Source organism: Lissotriton helveticus, chromosome 7 (genome assembly GCF_964261635.1).
Source record: "Lissotriton helveticus chromosome 7, aLisHel1.1, whole genome shotgun sequence".
Taxonomy (NCBI): domain Eukaryota; kingdom Metazoa; phylum Chordata; class Amphibia; order Caudata; family Salamandridae; genus Lissotriton; species Lissotriton helveticus.
The window spans coordinates 77,383,963-77,404,674 of record NC_136068.1 but is presented as its reverse complement, the minus strand read 5'-3'; the positions used below and the strand labels follow the sequence as shown (position 1 = coordinate 77,404,674).

At 46.6% G+C, this 20,712-nt stretch overlaps 1 protein-coding gene across 4 annotated transcripts in view; it reads right to left on the bottom strand.

Moving 5' to 3' along the window:
• USP5 (ubiquitin specific peptidase 5) overlaps positions 1–20,712 on the bottom strand; it is a 164,919-nt gene that overhangs the window by 30,770 nt on the left and 113,437 nt on the right. For all 4 annotated transcript variants that reach the window (XM_078651524.1, XM_078651521.1, XM_078651525.1 and 1 more), the window contains 3 exons: positions 16,354–16,497; positions 15,771–15,916; positions 15,513–15,666 (listed from right to left, as the gene is read on the bottom strand). In XM_078651524.1, the coding sequence (XP_078507650.1) occupies positions 15,513–15,666; positions 15,771–15,916; positions 16,354–16,497 (444 nt within the window). The remainder of the gene's footprint in view (positions 1–15,512; positions 15,667–15,770; positions 15,917–16,353; positions 16,498–20,712) is intronic.

The window sequence follows — 20,712 nt, the reverse complement described above, 5'->3', positions numbered from 1 at the left end:
AGTGTTTTATGAGAATTTCTACTGCTTTCTGAGCATTAAAACAGTTTCTAAACAAACTTTGTGTGGTTTCTCATGTTTCTAATGCATGTTATCCGTGTATGGTGGAAATTCTTTACAGCATAATTCAGCTTTGGTGTTTATTGGGCTGCAATTGTATATATATATATATATATATATATATATATATATATATATATATCAATCAATATATATATATATATTCACTGGAAAAAACATAGGTTTCACACCAGTTATAGTTATCTGGAATTTTTACTCGCATAAAACCATTGACATTCCCACGTTATAGTTAGTTGGACTCACTATAACTTGCGCGTGCAATGCACTGCTGATGACGTCACATATTACATCACTCATGACCTGGTCAGTGACATCACTCATGACATCACTGATGACACCATCCAGTGAATGTGTGTCTTTCTGAAAAATAAATATGTTTTATATATGTATATGTAAAAGTTGATGGAAGAATAAATGTTTAAATAAGTGTTTACATGTTGATTGGTTAACTGGCTTATTAAGTGGATCTTAGTGAATACATATATTAGTGAGTAATGTTTAAATATTTAAATATGTGTATTAGTGTTTCACTTTGTGTATAAGTGGCTGCATGGTTTGGTGAGTAGCTACACGTGTATGTATATGGGTTATTACATGTTTTTCTTAGTATCAGTATGAGTGTTTGTATGGTTTGGTGGGGGTATTACCTAGCACATAGATGCATAAATGACTGACTCTCTCTTTGTATGTGTTTTAAAGACAGCATATGTGCAGGACTGTATGGGTGGATGAGTGTGTATATGTGTGTGTTAGTGAGTGAATGAGTGTCTCACTAGTGTCTTTATCCGTAACTACATATGTATTAATCTAGTGTATGTGAATATTAATGTATATAAGTGAGTATATGTGAGAGTAAGAGATTGTAAGAGTTCCTGTTTAAATTAGTATCTGTTTCTATAAGTGATTGTTTAAGAGAGTAAGTATGTGTAAGTTTCTTTAGAAGTAAAGTGGTAGTGTGTGTATAGCTGTATATGCAAATAAATGGATGTTTAATACTTTATTTGCATGTGTGAGTATGTGTCAGAGTATGTTTTAGATGACTGTCGGTGTGTAACAGGATGTATAGGTGTATCACTACATACAATGAGTGAGTATATGTATGAGTGACTATATAGAACTGTTGGTGAATAAGTGGATGTGTATATAGATGGTGAAATTATTGAATTGGTTGTTGTTACTGGTATGGGTATCTCCATTTTTTTGAAAATGTTAGTTTCTATTATTGAATATGTGTTACAAGGGTTACATTACAGTTAAAGGAGGTCTGTTACTCTGTCACAAGGATGGGGTCATCAGTGATGTCATGAGTGATGTCACTGACCATGTCATGAGTGATGTAATATGTGACGTCATCAGCAGTGCATTGCACGCGCAAGTTATAGTGAGTCCAACTAACTATAACGTGGGAATTTCAATGGTTTTATGCAAGTAAAATTTCCAGCTAACTATAACTGGTGTGAAACCTATGGTTTTTTCAGTGAATTTAATAGGTTTTTTAAATGCCAATTCCTAACTATAACTGGTGTGAAACCTATGGTTTTTTCAGTGAATTTCAAAGGTTTTTTAATAGCAAATCTTTATAGGTATGAAATGTAATACTTTTTATAATGAATTTTATATTGTATAATTATGTAATAGTATTTTTTTATGTTTATTTATTTATTTATTTATTATTATTATTTTTTTTGCCCCGGAGCGCTCCCGGGGCGCGTACCGATGCGCTCACCGGTTAGCGCAGTGTTACGGCGCCCCCCGGGGCGCGTACCGCTGAGCGTCCCGTTAGCGCTATTGCCGCGAACGAAAACAACATCGTGACGTTTCGCGTAGCCGCGTGATGCTTCTTATGACGCACGGCGTAAACGCACCCGGAAGCGCCCGGACGTATACGATCGCGCAACGTCCTGACGCGCTTACGCTACGCGCCCCCGGGCGCGCCCCGGGGCGCGTAGCGTAAGCGCGTCGGGTCATGTGACCTGAAAATAACACTTTTCATTGGTCAGGACAGTTTTGTTTTCCAAATGATGAAAGCCCCCACCTATTTTCCTCATTCTCACTTTGTACTTTGAGTGAGGAAGACTTGTTGAAAGACCTCTCTGTACCTATTTGTCTGAAAAATGGCTACAGTAGCAGCAGCAGCTGCAGGAGCATCTGCTCCACCTCCACCACCACCACCACAAGGACCACCCCAACACCACAGAGGTGGAGACCAAGAAGAGGAGGACGAGGAGGAGCAAGAGGAGGGGGGGGGGTTCCTACCAGAAGATAATACCCCATATAAGCCACTTTATCTGGCAGTTTTTTTCCATCCCAAAGGACAAGAAGAAAGTTAATGCGCCAAAGGCGACTTGTTTAATCTGTGGTTTTCAACTTTCAAGGGGGAACCCTAACAAAAAATACTCTTTTGGCAACAACACCATGATTCGGCACATGCAACGCCGGCACCCTAATAACTATGCTAGGGCAGTGGACAGGGAACTTGTCAGAAACCCTGCCCAATCTACTGCCAGCACCTCCCAAAGTAATCAACCCACCCCATCGGGTCCAGAAGCGAGGGAGATGAGCACAACTATTCAAACCAAGTTTTCCAATTTTAAAATTGTTTGTATATTTTGTGGAGCGACAATATGCTATGGTGAACAAAGCATTACACTTATCACCCGTGCTTGGGATCACCACAAGTGCCCGAAGAAACATTAATTTTTTCCTGTTTTTTGTTTTGCTCCAGTTGAGCCATTTACAATTCCCTGTTTTTTGTTTCTCTCCATAAAAAATACAAAAAAAATTATAAAACTGTTCAGAAAAGCCAAAAAGAGTAAAAAATGTTCAAAAAAACAATAAAAAAATATAAAACAAAAAGAATAAAAAAAAACAGTTCTTTTTAGAACTACCTCTAATTTATAAAAAAAATGCTACATTTTTTGGAAACTCCGTCATTCTTTTTTCTCCATGGTACGCGTATTGGTACGCTCCCCGGTGCGCGTACCGGGCGCTCCTCACGCGAAAATCGATTTTTTTTTTGTTGCCCCGCGGGGCCCTTTTATGGCCCCCACATCATACCTAAGGGGTCGGTGGGGTCTACCCTGCCCTGCCCCCTTATGGTCATTTCCCCCTTTGTTTTTGCCACCTCTTGTGTCTCGATCCTACCGAGACACAAGATGGCGGCCGCTCCGGACTGTTTGGAATGTTGACCCGAGAGCCAATCAGCTTTCCGCGCGCTTATAGATATATATATTTTTTTGAACCTAAATTACTCAAAATCCTCTGGAGCACATATCTTGAGACATAGCAAAGGCACACCGGGCTACCAGTCCCTACAATTTTGCCAAGTTTCGTGGGAATCCATTCAGCCGTTCGGGCTAAAAGTGAGTCCAACCGCCCTATGGAAATTAACATGGGGAAAACACGTTTTGGGACCCCCTTTTATCTCGGCCCCGCTTAACGAATCCCCCCCAAATTTTCAGGGAAGGAGCGGAGCGGAGCTGGCCACCTAATTTGAGAAATTCGCGAAAAATTCGTCCACCGGCGCCAAAGTTATTCCCAATAGAATGTTGCGGATTTCCTATGGAAACTAGGTCCTAACTATAACTACCTACTGGCGACTGCCAGTAGGATGGATGGATGGATGGATGGATGGATGGATGGATATATATATATATATATATATATATATATATATATATATATATATATATATATATATATTCACACACAAGAGAAAGCATCCCATTTGAGGAGCCACTGCAGGAAGATAAAAATCCTTTATTGAGGGACTTCGCAATGCAGCAACCAACATGAAGAATCCTTTCAAAGTATACAACGCCCAACGCGTTTCGAACAGCAAGGTGTTCTTGTTCACGGGCACTCGAAACTGGTTCTGGCAGTCTTGATGGGAACTCCCTGATAAGTACAAACTTGCCCCGCCTCTATGGTAGAGTGCCGCTAGGCATGCTGGAGCTCGTGGTTCACATCGTATTACCCCAGTGGGCGCTACCAAAATCAGCAAATGTTCGAAATTAAAAACCCCAGTGGGTGAAGGTCTGCTTCCGAGGGTGCTGCCTGCATGATAACGAGTACACTCAAGCGGTCTTTCTGCTCCATCTCACCCATCATGTGACGAGCGCTGGATCCGTCATGAAAAACAGCGGGCTTCCTCGCGACCGGGACTGGCCGCCTTTATATTCACACACAAGAGAAAGCATCCCATTTGAGGAGCCACTGCAGGAAGATAAAAATCCTTTATTGAGGGACTTCGCAATGCAGCAACCAACATGAAGAATCCTTTCAAAGTATACAACGCCCAACGCGTTTCGAACAGCAAGGTGTTCTTGTTCACGGGCACTCGAAACTGGTTCTGGCAGTCTTGATGGGAACTCCCTGATAAGTACAAACTTGCCCCGCCTCTATGGTAGAGTGCCGCTAGGCATGCTGGAGCTCGTGGTTCACATCGTATTACCCCAGTGGGCGCTACCAAAATCAGCAAATGTTCGAAATTAAAAACCCCAGTGGGTGAAGGTCTGCTTCCGAGGGTGCTGCCTGCATGATAACGAGTACACTCAAGCGGTCTTTCTGCTCCATCTCACCCATCATGTGACGAGCGCTGGATCCGTCATGAAAAACAGCGGGCTTCCTCGCGACCGGGACTGGCCGCCTTTATATTCACACACAAGAGAAAGCATCCCATTTGAGGAGCCACTGCAGGAAGATAAAAATCCTTTATTGAGGGACTTCGCAATGCAGCAACCAACATGAAGAATCCTTTCAAAGTATACAACGCCCAACGCGTTTCGAACAGCAAGGTGTTCTTGTTCACGGGCACTCGAAACTGGTTCTGGCAGTCTTGATGGGAACTCCCTGATAAGTACAAACTTGCCCCGCCTCTATGGTAGAGTGCCGCTAGGCATGCTGGAGCTCGTGGTTCACATCGTATTACCCCAGTGGGCGCTACCAAAATCAGCAAATGTTCGAAATTAAAAACCCCAGTGGGTGAAGGTCTGCTTCCGAGGGTGCTGCCTGCATGATAACGAGTACACTCAAGCGGTCTTTCTGCTCCATCTCACCCATCATGTGACGAGCGCTGGATCCGTCATGAAAAACAGCGGGCTTCCTCGCGACCGGGACTGGCCGCCTTTATATTCACACACAAGAGAAAGCATCCCATTTGAGGAGCCACTGCAGGAAGATAAAAATCCTTTATTGAGGGACTTCGCAATGCAGCAACCAACATGAAGAATCCTTTCAAAGTATACAACGCCCAACGCGTTTCGAACAGCAAGGTGTTCTTGTTCACGGGCACTCGAAACTGGTTCTGGCAGTCTTGATGGGAACTCCCTGATAAGTACAAACTTGCCCCGCCTCTATGGTAGAGTGCCGCTAGGCAAGCAGACCTTCACCCACTGGGGTTTTTAATTTCGAACATTTGCTGATTTTGGTAGCGCCCACTGGGGTAATACGATGTGAACCACGAGCTCCAGCATGCCTAGCGGCACTCTACCATAGAGGCGGGGCAAGTTTGTACTTATCAGGGAGTTCCCATCAAGACTGCCAGAACCAGTTTCGAGTGCCCGTGAACAAGAACACCTTGCTGTTCGAAACGCGTTGGGCGTTGTATACTTTGAAAGGATTCTTCATGTTGGTTGCTGCATTGCGAAGTCCCTCAATAAAGGATTTTTATCTTCCTGCAGTGGCTCCTCAAATGGGATGCTTTCTCTTGTGTGTGAATATAAAGGCGGCCAGTCCCGGTCGCGAGGAAGCCCGCTGTTTTTCATGACGGATCCAGCGCTCGTCACATGATGGGTGAGATGGAGCAGAAAGACCGCTTGAGTGTACTCGTTATCATGCAGGCAGCACCCTCGGAAGCAGACCTTCACCCACTGGGGTTTTTAATTTCGAACATTTGCTGATTTTGGTAGCGCCCACTGGGGTAATACGATGTGAACCACGAGCTCCAGCATGCCTAGCGGCACTCTACCATAGAGGCGGGGCAAGTTTGTACTTATCAGGGAGTTCCCATCAAGACTGCCAGAACCAGTTTCGAGTGCCCGTGAACAAGAACACCTTGCTGTTCGAAACGCGTTGGGCGTTGTATACTTTGAAAGGATTCTTCATGTTGGTTGCTGCATTGCGAAGTCCCTCAATAAAGGATTTTTATCTTCCTGCAGTGGCTCCTCAAATGGGATGCTTTCTCTTGTGTGTGAATATAAAGGCGGCCAGTCCCGGTCGCGAGGAAGCCCGCTGTTTTTCATGACGGATCCAGCGCTCGTCACATGATGGGTGAGATGGAGCAGAAAGACCGCTTGAGTGTACTCGTTATCATGCAGGCAGCACCCTCGGAAGCAGACCTTCACCCACTGGGGTTTTTAATTTCGAACATTTGCTGATTTTGGTAGCGCCCACTGGGGTAATACGATGTGAACCACGAGCTCCAGCATGCCTAGCGGCACTCTACCATAGAGGCGGGGCAAGTTTGTACTTATCAGGGAGTTCCCATCAAGACTGCCAGAACCAGTTTCGAGTGCCCGTGAACAAGAACACCTTGCTGTTCGAAACGCGTTGGGCGTTGTATACTTTGAAAGGATTCTTCATGTTGGTTGCTGCATTGCGAAGTCCCTCAATAAAGGATTTTTATCTTCCTGCAGTGGCTCCTCAAATGGGATGCTTTCTCTTGTGTGTGAATATAAAGGCGGCCAGTCCCGGTCGCGAGGAAGCCCGCTGTTTTTCATGACGGATCCAGCGCTCGTCACATGATGGGTGAGATGGAGCAGAAAGACCGCTTGAGTGTACTCGTTATCATGCAGGCAGCACCCTCGGAAGCAGACCTTCACCCACTGGGGTTTTTAATTTCGAACATTTGCTGATTTTGGTAGCGCCCACTGGGGTAATACGATGTGAACCACGAGCTCCAGCATGCCTAGCGGCACTCTACCATAGAGGCGGGGCAAGTTTGTACTTATCAGGGAGTTCCCATCAAGACTGCCAGAACCAGTTTCGAGTGCCCGTGAACAAGAACACCTTGCTGTTCGAAACGCGTTGGGCGTTGTATACTTTGAAAGGATTCTTCATGTTGGTTGCTGCATTGCGAAGTCCCTCAATAAAGGATTTTTATCTTCCTGCAGTGGCTCCTCAAATGGGATGCTTTCTCTTGTGTGTGAATATATATATATATATATATATATATATATATATATATATATATATATGGCACATATAATATAGTGTTTCCGGGGTCCCACGCACCTTCAAAACGAACTGAAAGTTAAAGGACTTTGGCTGTGCATCCTGGGATACCGAGGGTCTCTGGAGAGTTCCTTAAAGGCACGGTATCCCTTTTCCAGACACATAATGGCAGCCTATGGGGGCTTGTCTGTCCAACCCTTCCTCTCTATCATTTCAAGGATTTTGGTGAAGGGGAGTTTCTCTATGAGGGAAACTTGGTAAAATGTGTAAAATCTGACATTGTTGGCTATCCTTTCCACTGTTTAGATGAAGTAGTGGCCTTTGTAGCCTTGGAAGTGTTAGGCTGCATTATTGATCTTGATTTCCTCTTAAGTGTCTATGCAGGACTGCAAAGAAGACAGCTCAAGAGATTATTTTTGATTGCTCCGGGGTCCACGCACATGGGCGGGACTATTCACTAGATTATGACTATACACAGAGATCCCCTACTACAGAAGCTGGTATTTTGCACATTTTTTAAAATGATGTGTTCTTTAGAGTTTTTCGCTTGTGCGGGGAGCAGTTCACCCGTGTTCTTGCTCCTATAATATATTAAAGAACAAATTCTTACCTCGTTTCCCGATAAAGTATCCACTCCTTGCAGAACATGCCCCATATGCCTGGAGACAGTATTCAGCTAGTGAAAGTGTGCTCGCCCTGCTGCATGAGTAACAATGTGAGCAGCGCCAAACAAGCGGCATGAGGAAAAATGTGAGCAGCGCCAAACAAGCTGCTTGGCTCAAGATGTCCCCCCTCATGCAACCTTCCTTAGAACCACCCATCTCTTTGGAGTGTCTGGTGGGCTTCCTTTCTTGCATGTATCTGCTGCTGTACTTTCTCTGAAGTTTGCACGGCACCTCCTACCTCCATGGTGGAAAAAATAATCTGACAGCGTGCACACCCCCAAAGGGAGTTGGTTATAGCCCAAATAAAAGAATCTGGTTTCACACACACCCATTGGGAAGAAGGGAAGAACAAGCATTTACAATGCAATGGTTTCACCTTTGGAAAAGTTAGAGCTATTGGCATTGTAAATGACAAAATTTGTATTTATGTGTTGGTTTTGAAAAAAGATAAATAAATGGCATGGTCATTTACATTGCCATTAGCTTAATCTCTCGCAAATGTGAGACCTATTGTAACCTACGGACGAGCTCAGCAGACAACAATTAGTACCACACACACACACCCAGAGCCACACACCCAGAGCCACACACACACACACCCAGAGCCAGCCACACACACACACACACCCAGAGCCACACACACACCCAGAGCCACACACACACCCAGAGCCACACACACACACAACCAGAGCCCCACACACACACACACACACACAACCAGAGCCCCACACACACACACACAACCAGAGCCACACACACACACACACACACCCAGAGCCACACCCAACACACCCAGAGCCACACACACACCCAGAGCCACACACACCCAGAGCCACACACACCCAGAGCCACACACACACCCAGAGCCACACACACACACAGAGCCACACACACCCACCCAGAGCCACACACACCCACCCAGAGCCACACACACCCACCCAGAGCCACACACACCCACCCAGAGCCACACACACCCACCCAGAGCCGCACACACACTCAGGAGAGCAAGCACAACGAGGGGGAAGGGAAGCAAACACAGCGAGGGGGCAGGGAAGCAAACACAGCGAGGGGGCAGGGAAGCAAACACAGCGAGGGGGCAGGGAAGCAAACACAGCGAGGGGGCAGGGAAGCAAACACAGCGAGGGGGCAGGGAAGCAAACACAGCGAGGGGGCAGGGAAGCAAACACAGCGAGGGGGCAGGGAAGCAAACACAGCGAGGGGGCAGGGAAGCAAACACAGCGAGGGGGCAGGGAAGCAAACACAGCGAGGGGGCAGGGAAGCAAGCAAAGCGAGGGGGCAGGGAAGCAAGCACAGCAAGGGGGCAGGGAAGCAAGGGGGCAGGGAAGCGAGGGGGCAGGGAAGCGAGGGGGCAGGGAAGCGAGGGGGCAGGGAAGCGAGGGGGCAGGGAAGCGAGGGGGCAGGTAAGCAAGCACAGCGAGGGGGCAGGAAAGCAAGCACAGCGAGGGGGCAGCGAAGCAAGCACAGCGAGGGGGCAGGGAAGCGAGCACAGCCAAGTGGCAGGGAAGCAAGCCCAGCCATGTTGCAGGGGAGCAAGCACAGCCAGGGGAAGGGGAACCAGGGGGCCGGGGAGCAAGCACAGCCAGGGAGCGGGGAAGCAAGCACAGCCAGGGAGCGGGTAAGCAAGCACAGCCAGGGGGCAGGGAAGCAAGCACAGCCAGGGGGCAGGGAAGCAAGCACAGCCAGGGGGCAGGGAAGCAAGCACAGCCAGGGGGCAGGGAAGCAAGCACAGCCAGGGGGCAGGGAAGCAAGCACAGCCAGGGGGCAGGGAAGCAAGCACAGCCAGGGGGCAGGGAAGCAAGCACAGCCAGGGGGCAGGGAAGCAAGCACAGCCAGGGGGCAGGGAAGCAAGCACAGCCAGGGGGCAGGGAAGCAAGCACAGCCAGGGGGGCAGGGAAGCAAGCACAGCCAGGGGGGCAGGGAAGCAAGCACAGCCAGGGGGGCAGGGAAGCAAGCACAGCCAGGGGGGTAGGGAAGCAAGCACAGCCAGGGGGGCAGGGAAGCAAGCACAGCCAGGGGGCAGGGAAGCAAGCACAGCCAGGGGGCAGGGAAGCAAGCACAGCCAGGGGGCAGGGAAGCAAGCACAGCCAGGGGGCAGGGAAGCAAGCACAGCCAGGGGGCAGGGAAGCAAGCACAGCCAGGGGGCAGCGAAGCAAGCACAGCCAGGGGGCAGCGAAGCAAGCACAGCCAGGGGGCAGCGAAGCAAGCACAGCCAGGGGGCAGGGAAGCAAGCACAGCCAGGGGGCAGGGAAGCAAGCACAGCCAGGGGGCAGGGAAGCAAGCACAGCCATGTTTCCAGTGCTTGGCTATTCTGAACAAACCATTGGTATCCGGCCTGCCACTCAAACGAAAACAACTCCCAGAATACCTTAAATAGCTAAATGAAACCTCAGAAGTAGAAACATTATGTCCTGACTACACGAGAGAGGCTGCAATTGTAACTGCGAGGGACAAATACCACTGAACTGGGAAGAAGACGGCGTACAACTATAGTGGAGGAATAACAACCTCGTACACTACTGCATACCACTGTGCTTTGGATCCAGGAACACCACAGGCCCAGGTTTGGACGCTACTTCAGAAATGCCACAGCACAGAAAGAATAACATTACCTAATGTACTTGTGTAATGTAGTTGGTGCTCATGTCAGATGATACACCACCATCTCTTGAAACTGCAGTACTTTAGTCTGCAGACTCCCAAATGCCAGGTTTGGGCTCAGTGTAAATTGCATGTGTATTTTACACCTATGCATCGCCACACATTTCCAGTGTTTTCTAATTACTCGGCAGCTGTATCGTTTTGGTTCGAATCTTTGTGCAAAGGAACATAGAAGTCAGGAGCTGTTTTGGTTGTTTAGTTAAAATTAACAAAACGATATATAAACGGTGAACGGTATAGTGGGAAGGATGAAAGCCTAAAACATAGTCACACAGTGACGCAATAACTCTTTGTTAATTCCTAGACATTTCTGACCTATGTCTGCATAAACTATCCATGATGTAGATAAAAGTGCGTGGAATTTGCTGGCATAACCGGCCTGCATTTTTACTCCGGGAAAAACGTTGATGTGTATAACTCATTGCCCCGACAACACCTGCGTGTGGTAGTGAGCAGTATTAGGCGGCGCCTTATTTATCTCTGCAAAGCCTGCCTATTCTTGATGAAAAGTGGAAATATTCGCTAACAAGATTCCTTCAGGGCCTTACGGTCAGTCAGTCACACTGTCCGGCTCGCGAGGGGGGAAATCGATGTGAATGCACAAAGGAGAAGTGTCTGCCTCTGTCTTTCTAACACAACAGTTTGAAAAATCCATTTTCATTGCTGAAGTAAGGAACTCCGGGGCAGTGATTCATTGCGACCAGCATCACTTTGCGGGTGGTGGAAGCGCATGGCCGCGGGACTTCTGCCACACAACACACCCAAGCTGTTGCAATATGTTGAGCTGCCGGTCACGTACACCTCTGGTGTTTAATTAGAAACGCCATTTTTTGCATCCGGGGTAAACTGAAACAAACGCGGACAAAATCCCAATAAAGTGTTAAGGCTCGTTTTTTTTATTACAAAAGGTAAATACGAACATCTGCAAGGGACAAAAGAGCGCAAAGCCGCGAGTATCTCGGGCTTAGACCTGGCATCGACGCTTGGAAAACAGAAGCGGGCGCCGCACCTTGATGCGCGGTGCATGACGGAGCCGTTTTAAATGGTGCCCTTTTCACAGTGGCACTGATGCAGCAACTAGGACAGGGAGCCAGCAAGTGAATATAAAGGCCTCAAGAAGGAGGCTGGGGCGTAACTGTAGTCTGTAGACAAACAAAATTATTATATAGGCGACACTGGAACGTGTTGCTCATTGTTTCGTTCGCAACTCACCCCTGCAAAACACACGTCCAAAATGGCCAAAACATCACGAAAAAAAAAAAAAAAAGCACCGCCCACCGCCGCATGACGTAGCGAAAAGCCTAAAAATCGCCGGAACGCCCACGAATCTGCTCCGGCATTGACGGACAGATCTCTGTTCTAATGGCTAGCCTCCATTTATGGAGCTAGCCAATGGAACAGAGGGGCGGGACTACACACACATACTCTACACAAAAGTTTTCGCCTGCGCGAAACGCTGCTTGCGCAGCTTTTGACAGGCGAAACCTAAAAACGGAGCACAATAAAATCGCATCCAGTTAGAGCAAAAAGAAAAACACAAGCACCTTGAGGAGAGAGGCGACCTGCTCTGACAGGAGCGTGCTGGCTAAACCAGAGTAGTCAGGTTCTCGGTGTTCAATTACTTTTGAAAGTCCGGCGCACGTGAGACTGTGCAAAGGCGCCAATAGAGCGGTTCCATCGGGTTATTTTAAGAACAGCTAATTCCTTGACGACAACCTCCACACGGGCGCAGTCAGAAGCGGGCTGCGAGCTGCCTTTAGACTGACAAAGAGACCATACTGGAAAGATACGGTTTTAACAACCTCGAATCCAGCGAGAACAAGCCCCGGTTAATGTTTCTAAGAAGTCCCGAGCTGAACTCTCCAATACTCATGTGACCGTGCCTCGCTGACCCGGGCTTCGGGCTCCCCTCCTCCCAGGAGCCTTTTGAGCCACTAAAAACACGCGCTGCTTGTGGCTGTGTAAAGATGACCAGGGCCGGCTCAAAATGTGCTTTCCCATGTCCTAAAGATGCAAGTCAGTATAACCCTTAATCCAGAACCAAAGCTACCCATGGGGGCATCAACAAGCATCCCTTAAATGTGATTTTAAAAACGTGTGTGACTTCAAGTAAAAATAAAAGAAAAAGAAGGAATGAGGATGGCTTAAATAAAAGCTTTTCAGCGTTGCGTGTTTTATCACATTTGATTTCGTCTTCTATTATACTCGCAAGTTCCGTCATGAAGAGGTGTCGACGTCGCTGCACAAATACAATTTCCTTCAGAAACGATGTACGGCGACTTTGTGAATGAAGTCTGATGAACGAAACGTCCCCCAACAGCCTGCTTCTCTTAGCACCTTAAACCTAGAAGAGGTGACGATGCCCTACCTCTCCATCCCCATCACACCCATGGCTTTACACACAAACACACACAACTACATTTTCAGGGTTTGCATAACCTCCAGTGCGCATGCGCGGAAAAACCAAAACAAGGAAGGCTGTGGGCGTGTGGCACCTCCGGGGACAAACAGCAGGGGCTGTAGGTGAAGCATGGAGACGGGCATACGGTCACCATGGCAGGCAACCAACTTTTATTACAATAACGAAGATGTGGGGAGGAGAAGGGGAGGATTGGGAGGGGCTTCTCGTGTGGTGGCAGTAATTGAAGGGGGGGGGGGGGGAGGATCGTGCGAGTGATCTTCAATAACAAATCCGGAGGATTACAAACACTTTACACATTCACTCTCAAATCCACTACACACTTGCATACTTGGGTTCCTAACATTATCAATATTACTAAATTAATTCGCTGAACCCTCAATGGCAAACAGACATGACCTCCCTGCGAAGCATTTTGATCCACAAATCATAACACAAGGCTTCGACGCCTCAAGAGGGTAGGAGGCTCGATAGCGATGCATTTACATCTGATCTTCAGCCCATCCGCTTGGGGGTAAAGATGATTCCGGTCTATTCGAAGAATTAATCACAATTGCCGTTCAGGGTAAAAACTGTACATGCAGTTTACAGTGCTGCGGATCATGGATACTTACAGAAAACAAAGAACCCTTTATCCCCAAAAATACGACGTTCCACCTTGTAAACAAAGCAGATTCCTTCCAAACCCACACACAAAGAGGTGACCGCCACAGAGACAAACCCCATATACAAACATTCAGCCAGAACTAGGACAGGGAGCCAGCGAGTGAATATAAAGGCCTCAAGAAGGAGGCTGGGGCGTAACTGTAGTCTGTAGACAAACAAAATTATTATATAGGCGACACTGGAACATGTTGCTCATTGTTTCGTTCGCAACCCACCCCTGCAAAACCCACGTCCAAAATGGCCAAAACATCACGGGGGAAAGAAAAAAAAAAAAAAAAGCACCGCCCACGTAGCGAAAAGCCTAAAAATCGCCGGAACGCCCACGAATCTGCTCCGGCATTGACGGACAGATCTCTGTTCCAATAACTAGCCTCCATTTATGGAGCTAGCCAATGGAACAGAGGGGCGGGACTACACACACACACTGTACACAAAAGTTTTCGCCTGCGCGAAACGCTGCTTGCGCAGCTTTCGACAGGCGAAACCTAAAAAGAAAAGTAGCACTTTCTGACTCCAACCACTAGATGGCGGGCTATGCACAGTATGTGAATCTAGAACACGTCTATGCTGCAAAACTAGTTATTATATACCATTTAATAATAGTTTTACATTAAAAGTAAATTAAAATTATTAAAAACATAATTCAAGTTAATCATACACAGAATGGTTAATACATCATAATACATATTTATTTTTTACAAAAAGGGACGCATGATTTTAAAAATTATTCTTTAAGAAATATTTCAAAATGAAATACATATATTTTAGTTATTTAATACACCGTCTAACTAGGAGCCCCTTGGGTCTCAACTAAAGCCTGCAAACTGTACAGAATTGTGCAGCCCGCCATCTATTGAACATCCCTAGGTGCCTTTCAGTGAAACCTGCTCACGCCATTCTACACTGGCTACCAATCCAAGAAATAATTCATTTCAAGGCGTTGTGCATTGCACATAAAGCTCTCACTGGGAAGGGCTCGCCAATGATCCGCACTATGATTCAGACCTAGTCGGGCTCGGAGATCTGACAAAAAAGGCGTAATTGCAGTCCCGAAGATCAGGCGACCACAAACTGGAGGCAGTCTGTTTTCATATAACACGGCTAAGCTCTGGAACCACCTTCCCCACCACATACGGCTTGAACTCAAGTATCTGAATTTTCAGAAAACTGAAAACTTTTCTTTTCCCTTGATCTGGTCAAAGCTTAAGTGGCGCCACAGGCAGCGCTGGGATGCCCACTGGTAACCACGAGCTTTACAAATGTTTTTTCATTCATTGTATTAAATACACAATGTGCCGTAACATTTCAGATTTTTGAGGTTTAAAATCAATAGTTAAAATTATTTTACATTAATATTTTGTGTTACTTTTTAAAATGTTTTTGTTACACTTTAATAAACTTTTACATTTTTCCTCGACTTTCTCATAGTGATCCCTCTGCCACGGGTAGAGAGGTCTCCGTCAACGTGTACAAATTTACAAGTAGTAAATTTACACTTGTAAATCCTAGTATAAGACATGGAAGTCTGCACCCAGAGGTAACTTTACACTTGGAAATGGTGAACAGGAAAACAGTGTAAAGTTCGTACTAACAGCAGTATACACACTAAATTTACAAATGTATAACTAGGGCACAAGAGTGCTAGAGGGAAGCTTCCATTAAACTTCACTGAGGGGGACATGGCTCGGATTCATTTGCCAACATTACAATGCTGTCTTCGCCTACTTGGAAACAAGTCATTGTGTGTTTTATACAGTCTCTGCAAGGGCAAGGCGTCCACCCAAAATGCCTAACAATTAAAAGTTCAGGAAGAAAATAAGGCAAAGACTCACTTCCTGGTCCATCTCGCACTTTGGGTCCGGCTGGGGTGGATTCGGACACAGATTCGGCAACAGAGCGCCCCTCGGAGATATCCATTGCGGCTTCTGCATCCAGGTCGTCGATGTGGCTGAAGATCCAGTCTACTGCCCGCTCCAGGCTGTTGCACTGAGGAGAGAAAAGAATACAGGATGAGCAGGTGAGGCTTAAATGAGATGTAGCGCGCTAAAGTAATCCACAGAGGAACATACTGTATCCACAAAGGAACATACCGTGGCCCTGAGCGCCTTGATGGCCTGCTCGCGAGAAAAGCCCATTGAGATGATCGTGGCAATGCCATCCTCATTCAGAGGCTCGACCGAGGCAGTGATCGATCCGGGCCCACTGGAGCCAGGCAGCACCAGTGGATTGGCAAAATCTAGAAAGGCAAACAGGAACCCATCAAGTCTATAATATAGTAATATTGCAACTGGGAGGGGACAGCAACAACATTCAATGCCTGTAGAGGAGAAACCTCAGGCTCAACAAAAACACATGGGGACAATCATTTCTCATGTGAGAATTTTAGAAGAAGAGTAAGGGAGAGACCATGGTTCACAAGATGTTAATGTTCTACACTCAGGATTAACATGGACCGCTGTCTCTGCCATATTCGAAGAAATTCAGCCTTGACTTCTAAAGACGCGGCTTATTAGGTCCAACTTCTGGAGACAGAACGGTGACCTCGTCCTACCACAACTCAAAGCAAGCAATTGATCTCTGTTGCCCAGGACTAACAGTTGTTTTATAAAGCACATTATTATCAATAGTCTGGTCATAAGGTGAGTTGATGGTTTGGAAGCGTGTTGGGTTTACCTGGATCATCCATGTGCGACATCACCCAGTTCATAGCGGCCTCGACACCGCTATTGCCAGTGTAGTAAACCGCTTTCCGGCAGGCCTCCATGGGGAATCCCATCTCAACCAGTTGAATAATAACAGACTCATCCAACATGGGGGCTGCACAGGAGGGAAAGGAAGAAAGAGACAAGTGATACAGATAAACTCCAGTGGCGTGAGGAAACTACGCTTCTCAAAGGCTACAGTGTGCACACCGATCTGTTCAACCTTCATCCACAACATGATGTACCGTCTTTTAAAACTCTCACCGCCTCATCTGATTTTCAATTAAAATCTGAAAAAGTTGACATCTTAAAAATAAGTCCACATTACTAAATGTAGCAAATATAGTATTGATAGTGCATAGACATTTTTTACAATAACCGCTCTTGTCAAGAACGGTGAGAAGGACAAGAAACGGTGAATAGCATTAATGATTTGGTGAAGTCGATGGATCCATCAGGCACACACGTTGCACTTGCACGACACATCCTATGGGCCCCAAATATGTATCATACTTCATTGTCACATCAAATTAGACTAATGGCGAAAACCATACATTCGGGTTATTCATATTGCTGAAACATTTTTTACCATAGGACTCATCTAGAAAATTCCTTTTCAACCATTTGTCTAGATCATAGACACAGAATTGAAAATTAGTGACTTGATTATTTGTCGACTACACAGAGGGGGTTGAAAATTCTTGTGGCGCGGTGTGGACCAGGTAGTGTGTACACAATTTAAGAAAGTGTACATTGGGGCCGATTAGTGTTACTGAGGATCTGGGTCAGAGAGCCTCATCAACGAAGGAGTGCTCGAGTCTTTTCAGTTGTGTTGAGATACAAGCACTCAACAGGATTCCGAAAAGGCTAGTCAGATTCAATAAGTCTTCTGGTACCCCAAAGACAACAGACCTCTCCAAGTCTTGTGAATGTATGCTTTCCCATGAACAGATACTCACATGTGCATGCATACAGAATCTTTACCCCTGAATAAGAGGCTGAGTGCCCCAGACCAATGAAGGGAACCGTCCTATTGGTTATTTTCAAACCACATTACTAATTGTAATTGGTGATCCAGATGCTCCATGTCCTTCCAAACTCTTGCTCACACACAGCATTTGGCGGAGAGGCTTGGGATACTGGAATGAATCCGCTGGGGCACCTGGGCAATGATCTAGGCAGTGCTGTTGGTTCATCTGGATCCAGGCATAACATGAACTCTTTTTTTCCCTAAGGGTGATCATCATTATTTGCTGTTTAAGAGTATGGAGAAAGTCTATACATAGAAAAATGCATCTTTTTGGTGCATCCTCCACTTTGCACAGGATTTACATGCAAATTAGATGGAATACTAACAGTTCATGGCTACTAAGCACCTCTTGGCACATGACCAGGGTCCCTAAACAAGACATATAATGGGGTAACCGTCACTGGAACATCTATCTTTTACATAATGTGTTGGTTGTCAGTGAATCTGCAAGTCATATGTCGGATGCAGTAGGGACTTGGAACGAAGCACAAGCGACAAAGTGCTGCAAGTCAGGGAAACGCTACAGTCGCGACTCGCTTTATACTGAAGCTGCAGCAACCCTATGTCAAAATAAAAAAAATTGTGGGACAGGAAGGAGGATGATAGGAGATCTCCAGGAGAGGACAAAAGTCTAGAACCCTGCTCTCTCCGGTCCAAAGTTCTGGAAGTGGTTCCTAAAGAGGCAGCTAATAGAAATCATGGCCAAAGAGCTCACTTGGCAGTCCATTGGGTTTGGAGTACTGTGGAGTCCCTAAAGATGCACGGACAGAAGTCGATCTTTCCTTTGGATCATGGATATGGATCTCTCAGTAGAGCTCCTGAAAGGCTGAGAACTGTATGAGCATCCAGGCTCATTGTGCAACACTTGACAAAATTAGGGTGGGTCTTTTCGTGTGTCCCCGAAGCAGAGAGGTAGACAAGTGTTTCCCTCTTGAATTCGTGGCCTGGATTCCCTTGAAACGCCCCTGTAAGTATAAGGTGATTCGGTGCGTAAGCCTGCAGGTAACTGACCAGCAACTGCTCAGCCTCACATAGGCTGGGGGACTGGGGGCACAGTTACTGTTTTTCATATTTGGTGAAAGAGTGGCCTGCAGGATTCAATTTTGGTAATGTCCATACACTAATATGGACTTTGGCTTCCGTCCTCATTAGTTTCTATGGATTTTACTAATTTGAGCCTCTCAACATTGCATCCTTTAAATGATGAGGGAGGACCGTGGCGTTGATGATGCTGCTTACTCTCAGCCGGAACATCCAGGGCATCAGAGAATATCTCTGCCATGTGCCTGGAAGGGTCAGTCTGAATCTTAATATTTTTTTCTGGGGATGGGACTATAATTTTAAGGAAATTACGTGCGATGATGCAGGGACACTTCGCAAGGCCACAAGTTGTATGCCAAAATAATGCAGAGAACAGTGCAACTCTCTAGAAGACGGAAATGCAAAATGAATGGTCATCACTATTGCACATTTCCTTGCCAAGAGAGCTGTCCCAAAGAAGTTGAACTAGGTTGAAACTGCCAATTACAACATAGACCTACTGTGAGAGTGTCAGCGAGCGCGTCCCTCCCCGTTTGTTGAGATAGTGCATCGTCGTAGTGTTGTCTGTCCTGACTAGCACTAGGGAGTTTTTGATCCTTGGCAGGAAAGACAGCATGGCCAGGAAGACTGCTCTCAGCTCGAGCAGATTGATATGGAGCTTTTTATCTGCAACTGACCATTTTCCACTTATTTGCAGCTCCTGCAGAAAGGCTCCCCACCCTTCTAAGGAGGCGTCCGTTGTAATGACATGAGGAGCTGCTGGAAGCAGGAATGTCAATCCTTGAGACAGCTTTCGTGATGACATCCACCATCGCAAAGCCTTGACCATCCGAAAAGTCACCTTTATGTGGTCGTCGAATGACCCCGTACATTGGACCCACTGCCTGGAAAGTGCCTCTTGCAGCGGGCGCATCCTCAGACGGCAATGAGGGATTAACAGGATGCACAATGACATCATCCCCAAAAGGGACTTGAAGAGGCGGACCGTCAACACTTTCTTCGAGGCCACTCCAGAGGCTAGTGCTAAGAGTTTGGTTCTCCTCTCTGCGATGGGAACGCTCTTGCAGAGCCTGTATCCAGGGCTGCACCTAAAAAGTTGATTGTTTGAGAAGGTCGCAGATTCGATTTCTCCTGGTTGAGCGTGAGACCCAGGTGTTTGAAGAGATTCAGACAGGCGTTTAAAGACCTGGAGGCGTCTTCGAAGGATGGTGCCTTGATTAGCCAGTCGTCCAGATATGGGAAGACTTGATGACTGTGCTGTCTGAGGTATGCCGCCACTGGGGAAAGACATTTTGTGAAGATGCGGGGTGCAGACTTGAGTCCAAAGGGCAGGATGCGGAACTGGAAATGCCTGCCCGCTACTGCAAATCTCAAGTACTTTTTGCGATTTTTGTGAATTGGTATATGGAAGTACGCGTCCTGTAAGTCCAGTGACGCCATGAAATCTCCCTCCTCCAAAAGATGCAAGACTTCTTGTATCGTTACCATGCGACACAACTGCTTCTTCGGGAATTTGTTGAGGGCCCTGAGGTCGAGGATCGGCCTCCATTTTTTTCCTTTTTTCTGGATTAGAAAGAATCGGGAATAAAATCCTTTCCGCCGATAGTGGCACCCTCTCTATTGCTCCCTTCTGAAGCATAACTGAGATTTCTCGTAGAAGCAGCCGTATGTTCTTGTGATGCATTGGGCGAGGTGGGGTTTGTGGAGGGGTGTCTACGAATTCCATGGAATGGCCGAATTGTATTACTTGAAGGACCCAACGGTCCGTAGTAATCTTCCTCCAATTTTGTAGAAAGTGGGTAATTTTTCCTCCAATTTTTAATAAGTGAGATGAGGTCCGGACTGGCTGAATAAACAAGTCATTGTCTTCGTCCGCTATTTCTCCTTTGTCCTTTACCCCGAAAGGACAACTTTCCATACGAGGATTGTTGGCCTTCTTGTTGCTGGCGTTGCTGGTACTGTGATCTACTCTGGTTGGAAGAGTAAGAGGACCTGTATTGGAAACCTCCTTTGTAGGAATATTGACCCCTTCCTCTGTTTCCTTGAAAGGACTGATTTTTATATTGGAATGTGCCCAGGGCCCTTTCAGTGTCAGTGTCCTTTTTGATAGTTTGTAATGCCTCGTCAATCTTGGATCCAAATAGAAGTTGGCCGTCATATGGCATATCAAGAACCTTTGATTGCACCTCAGGACGGAATGAGGTCGCTTTCAGCCATCCTTGGCGCCTCAACACCGCTGCTCCAGCTAGTTGGCGGAAT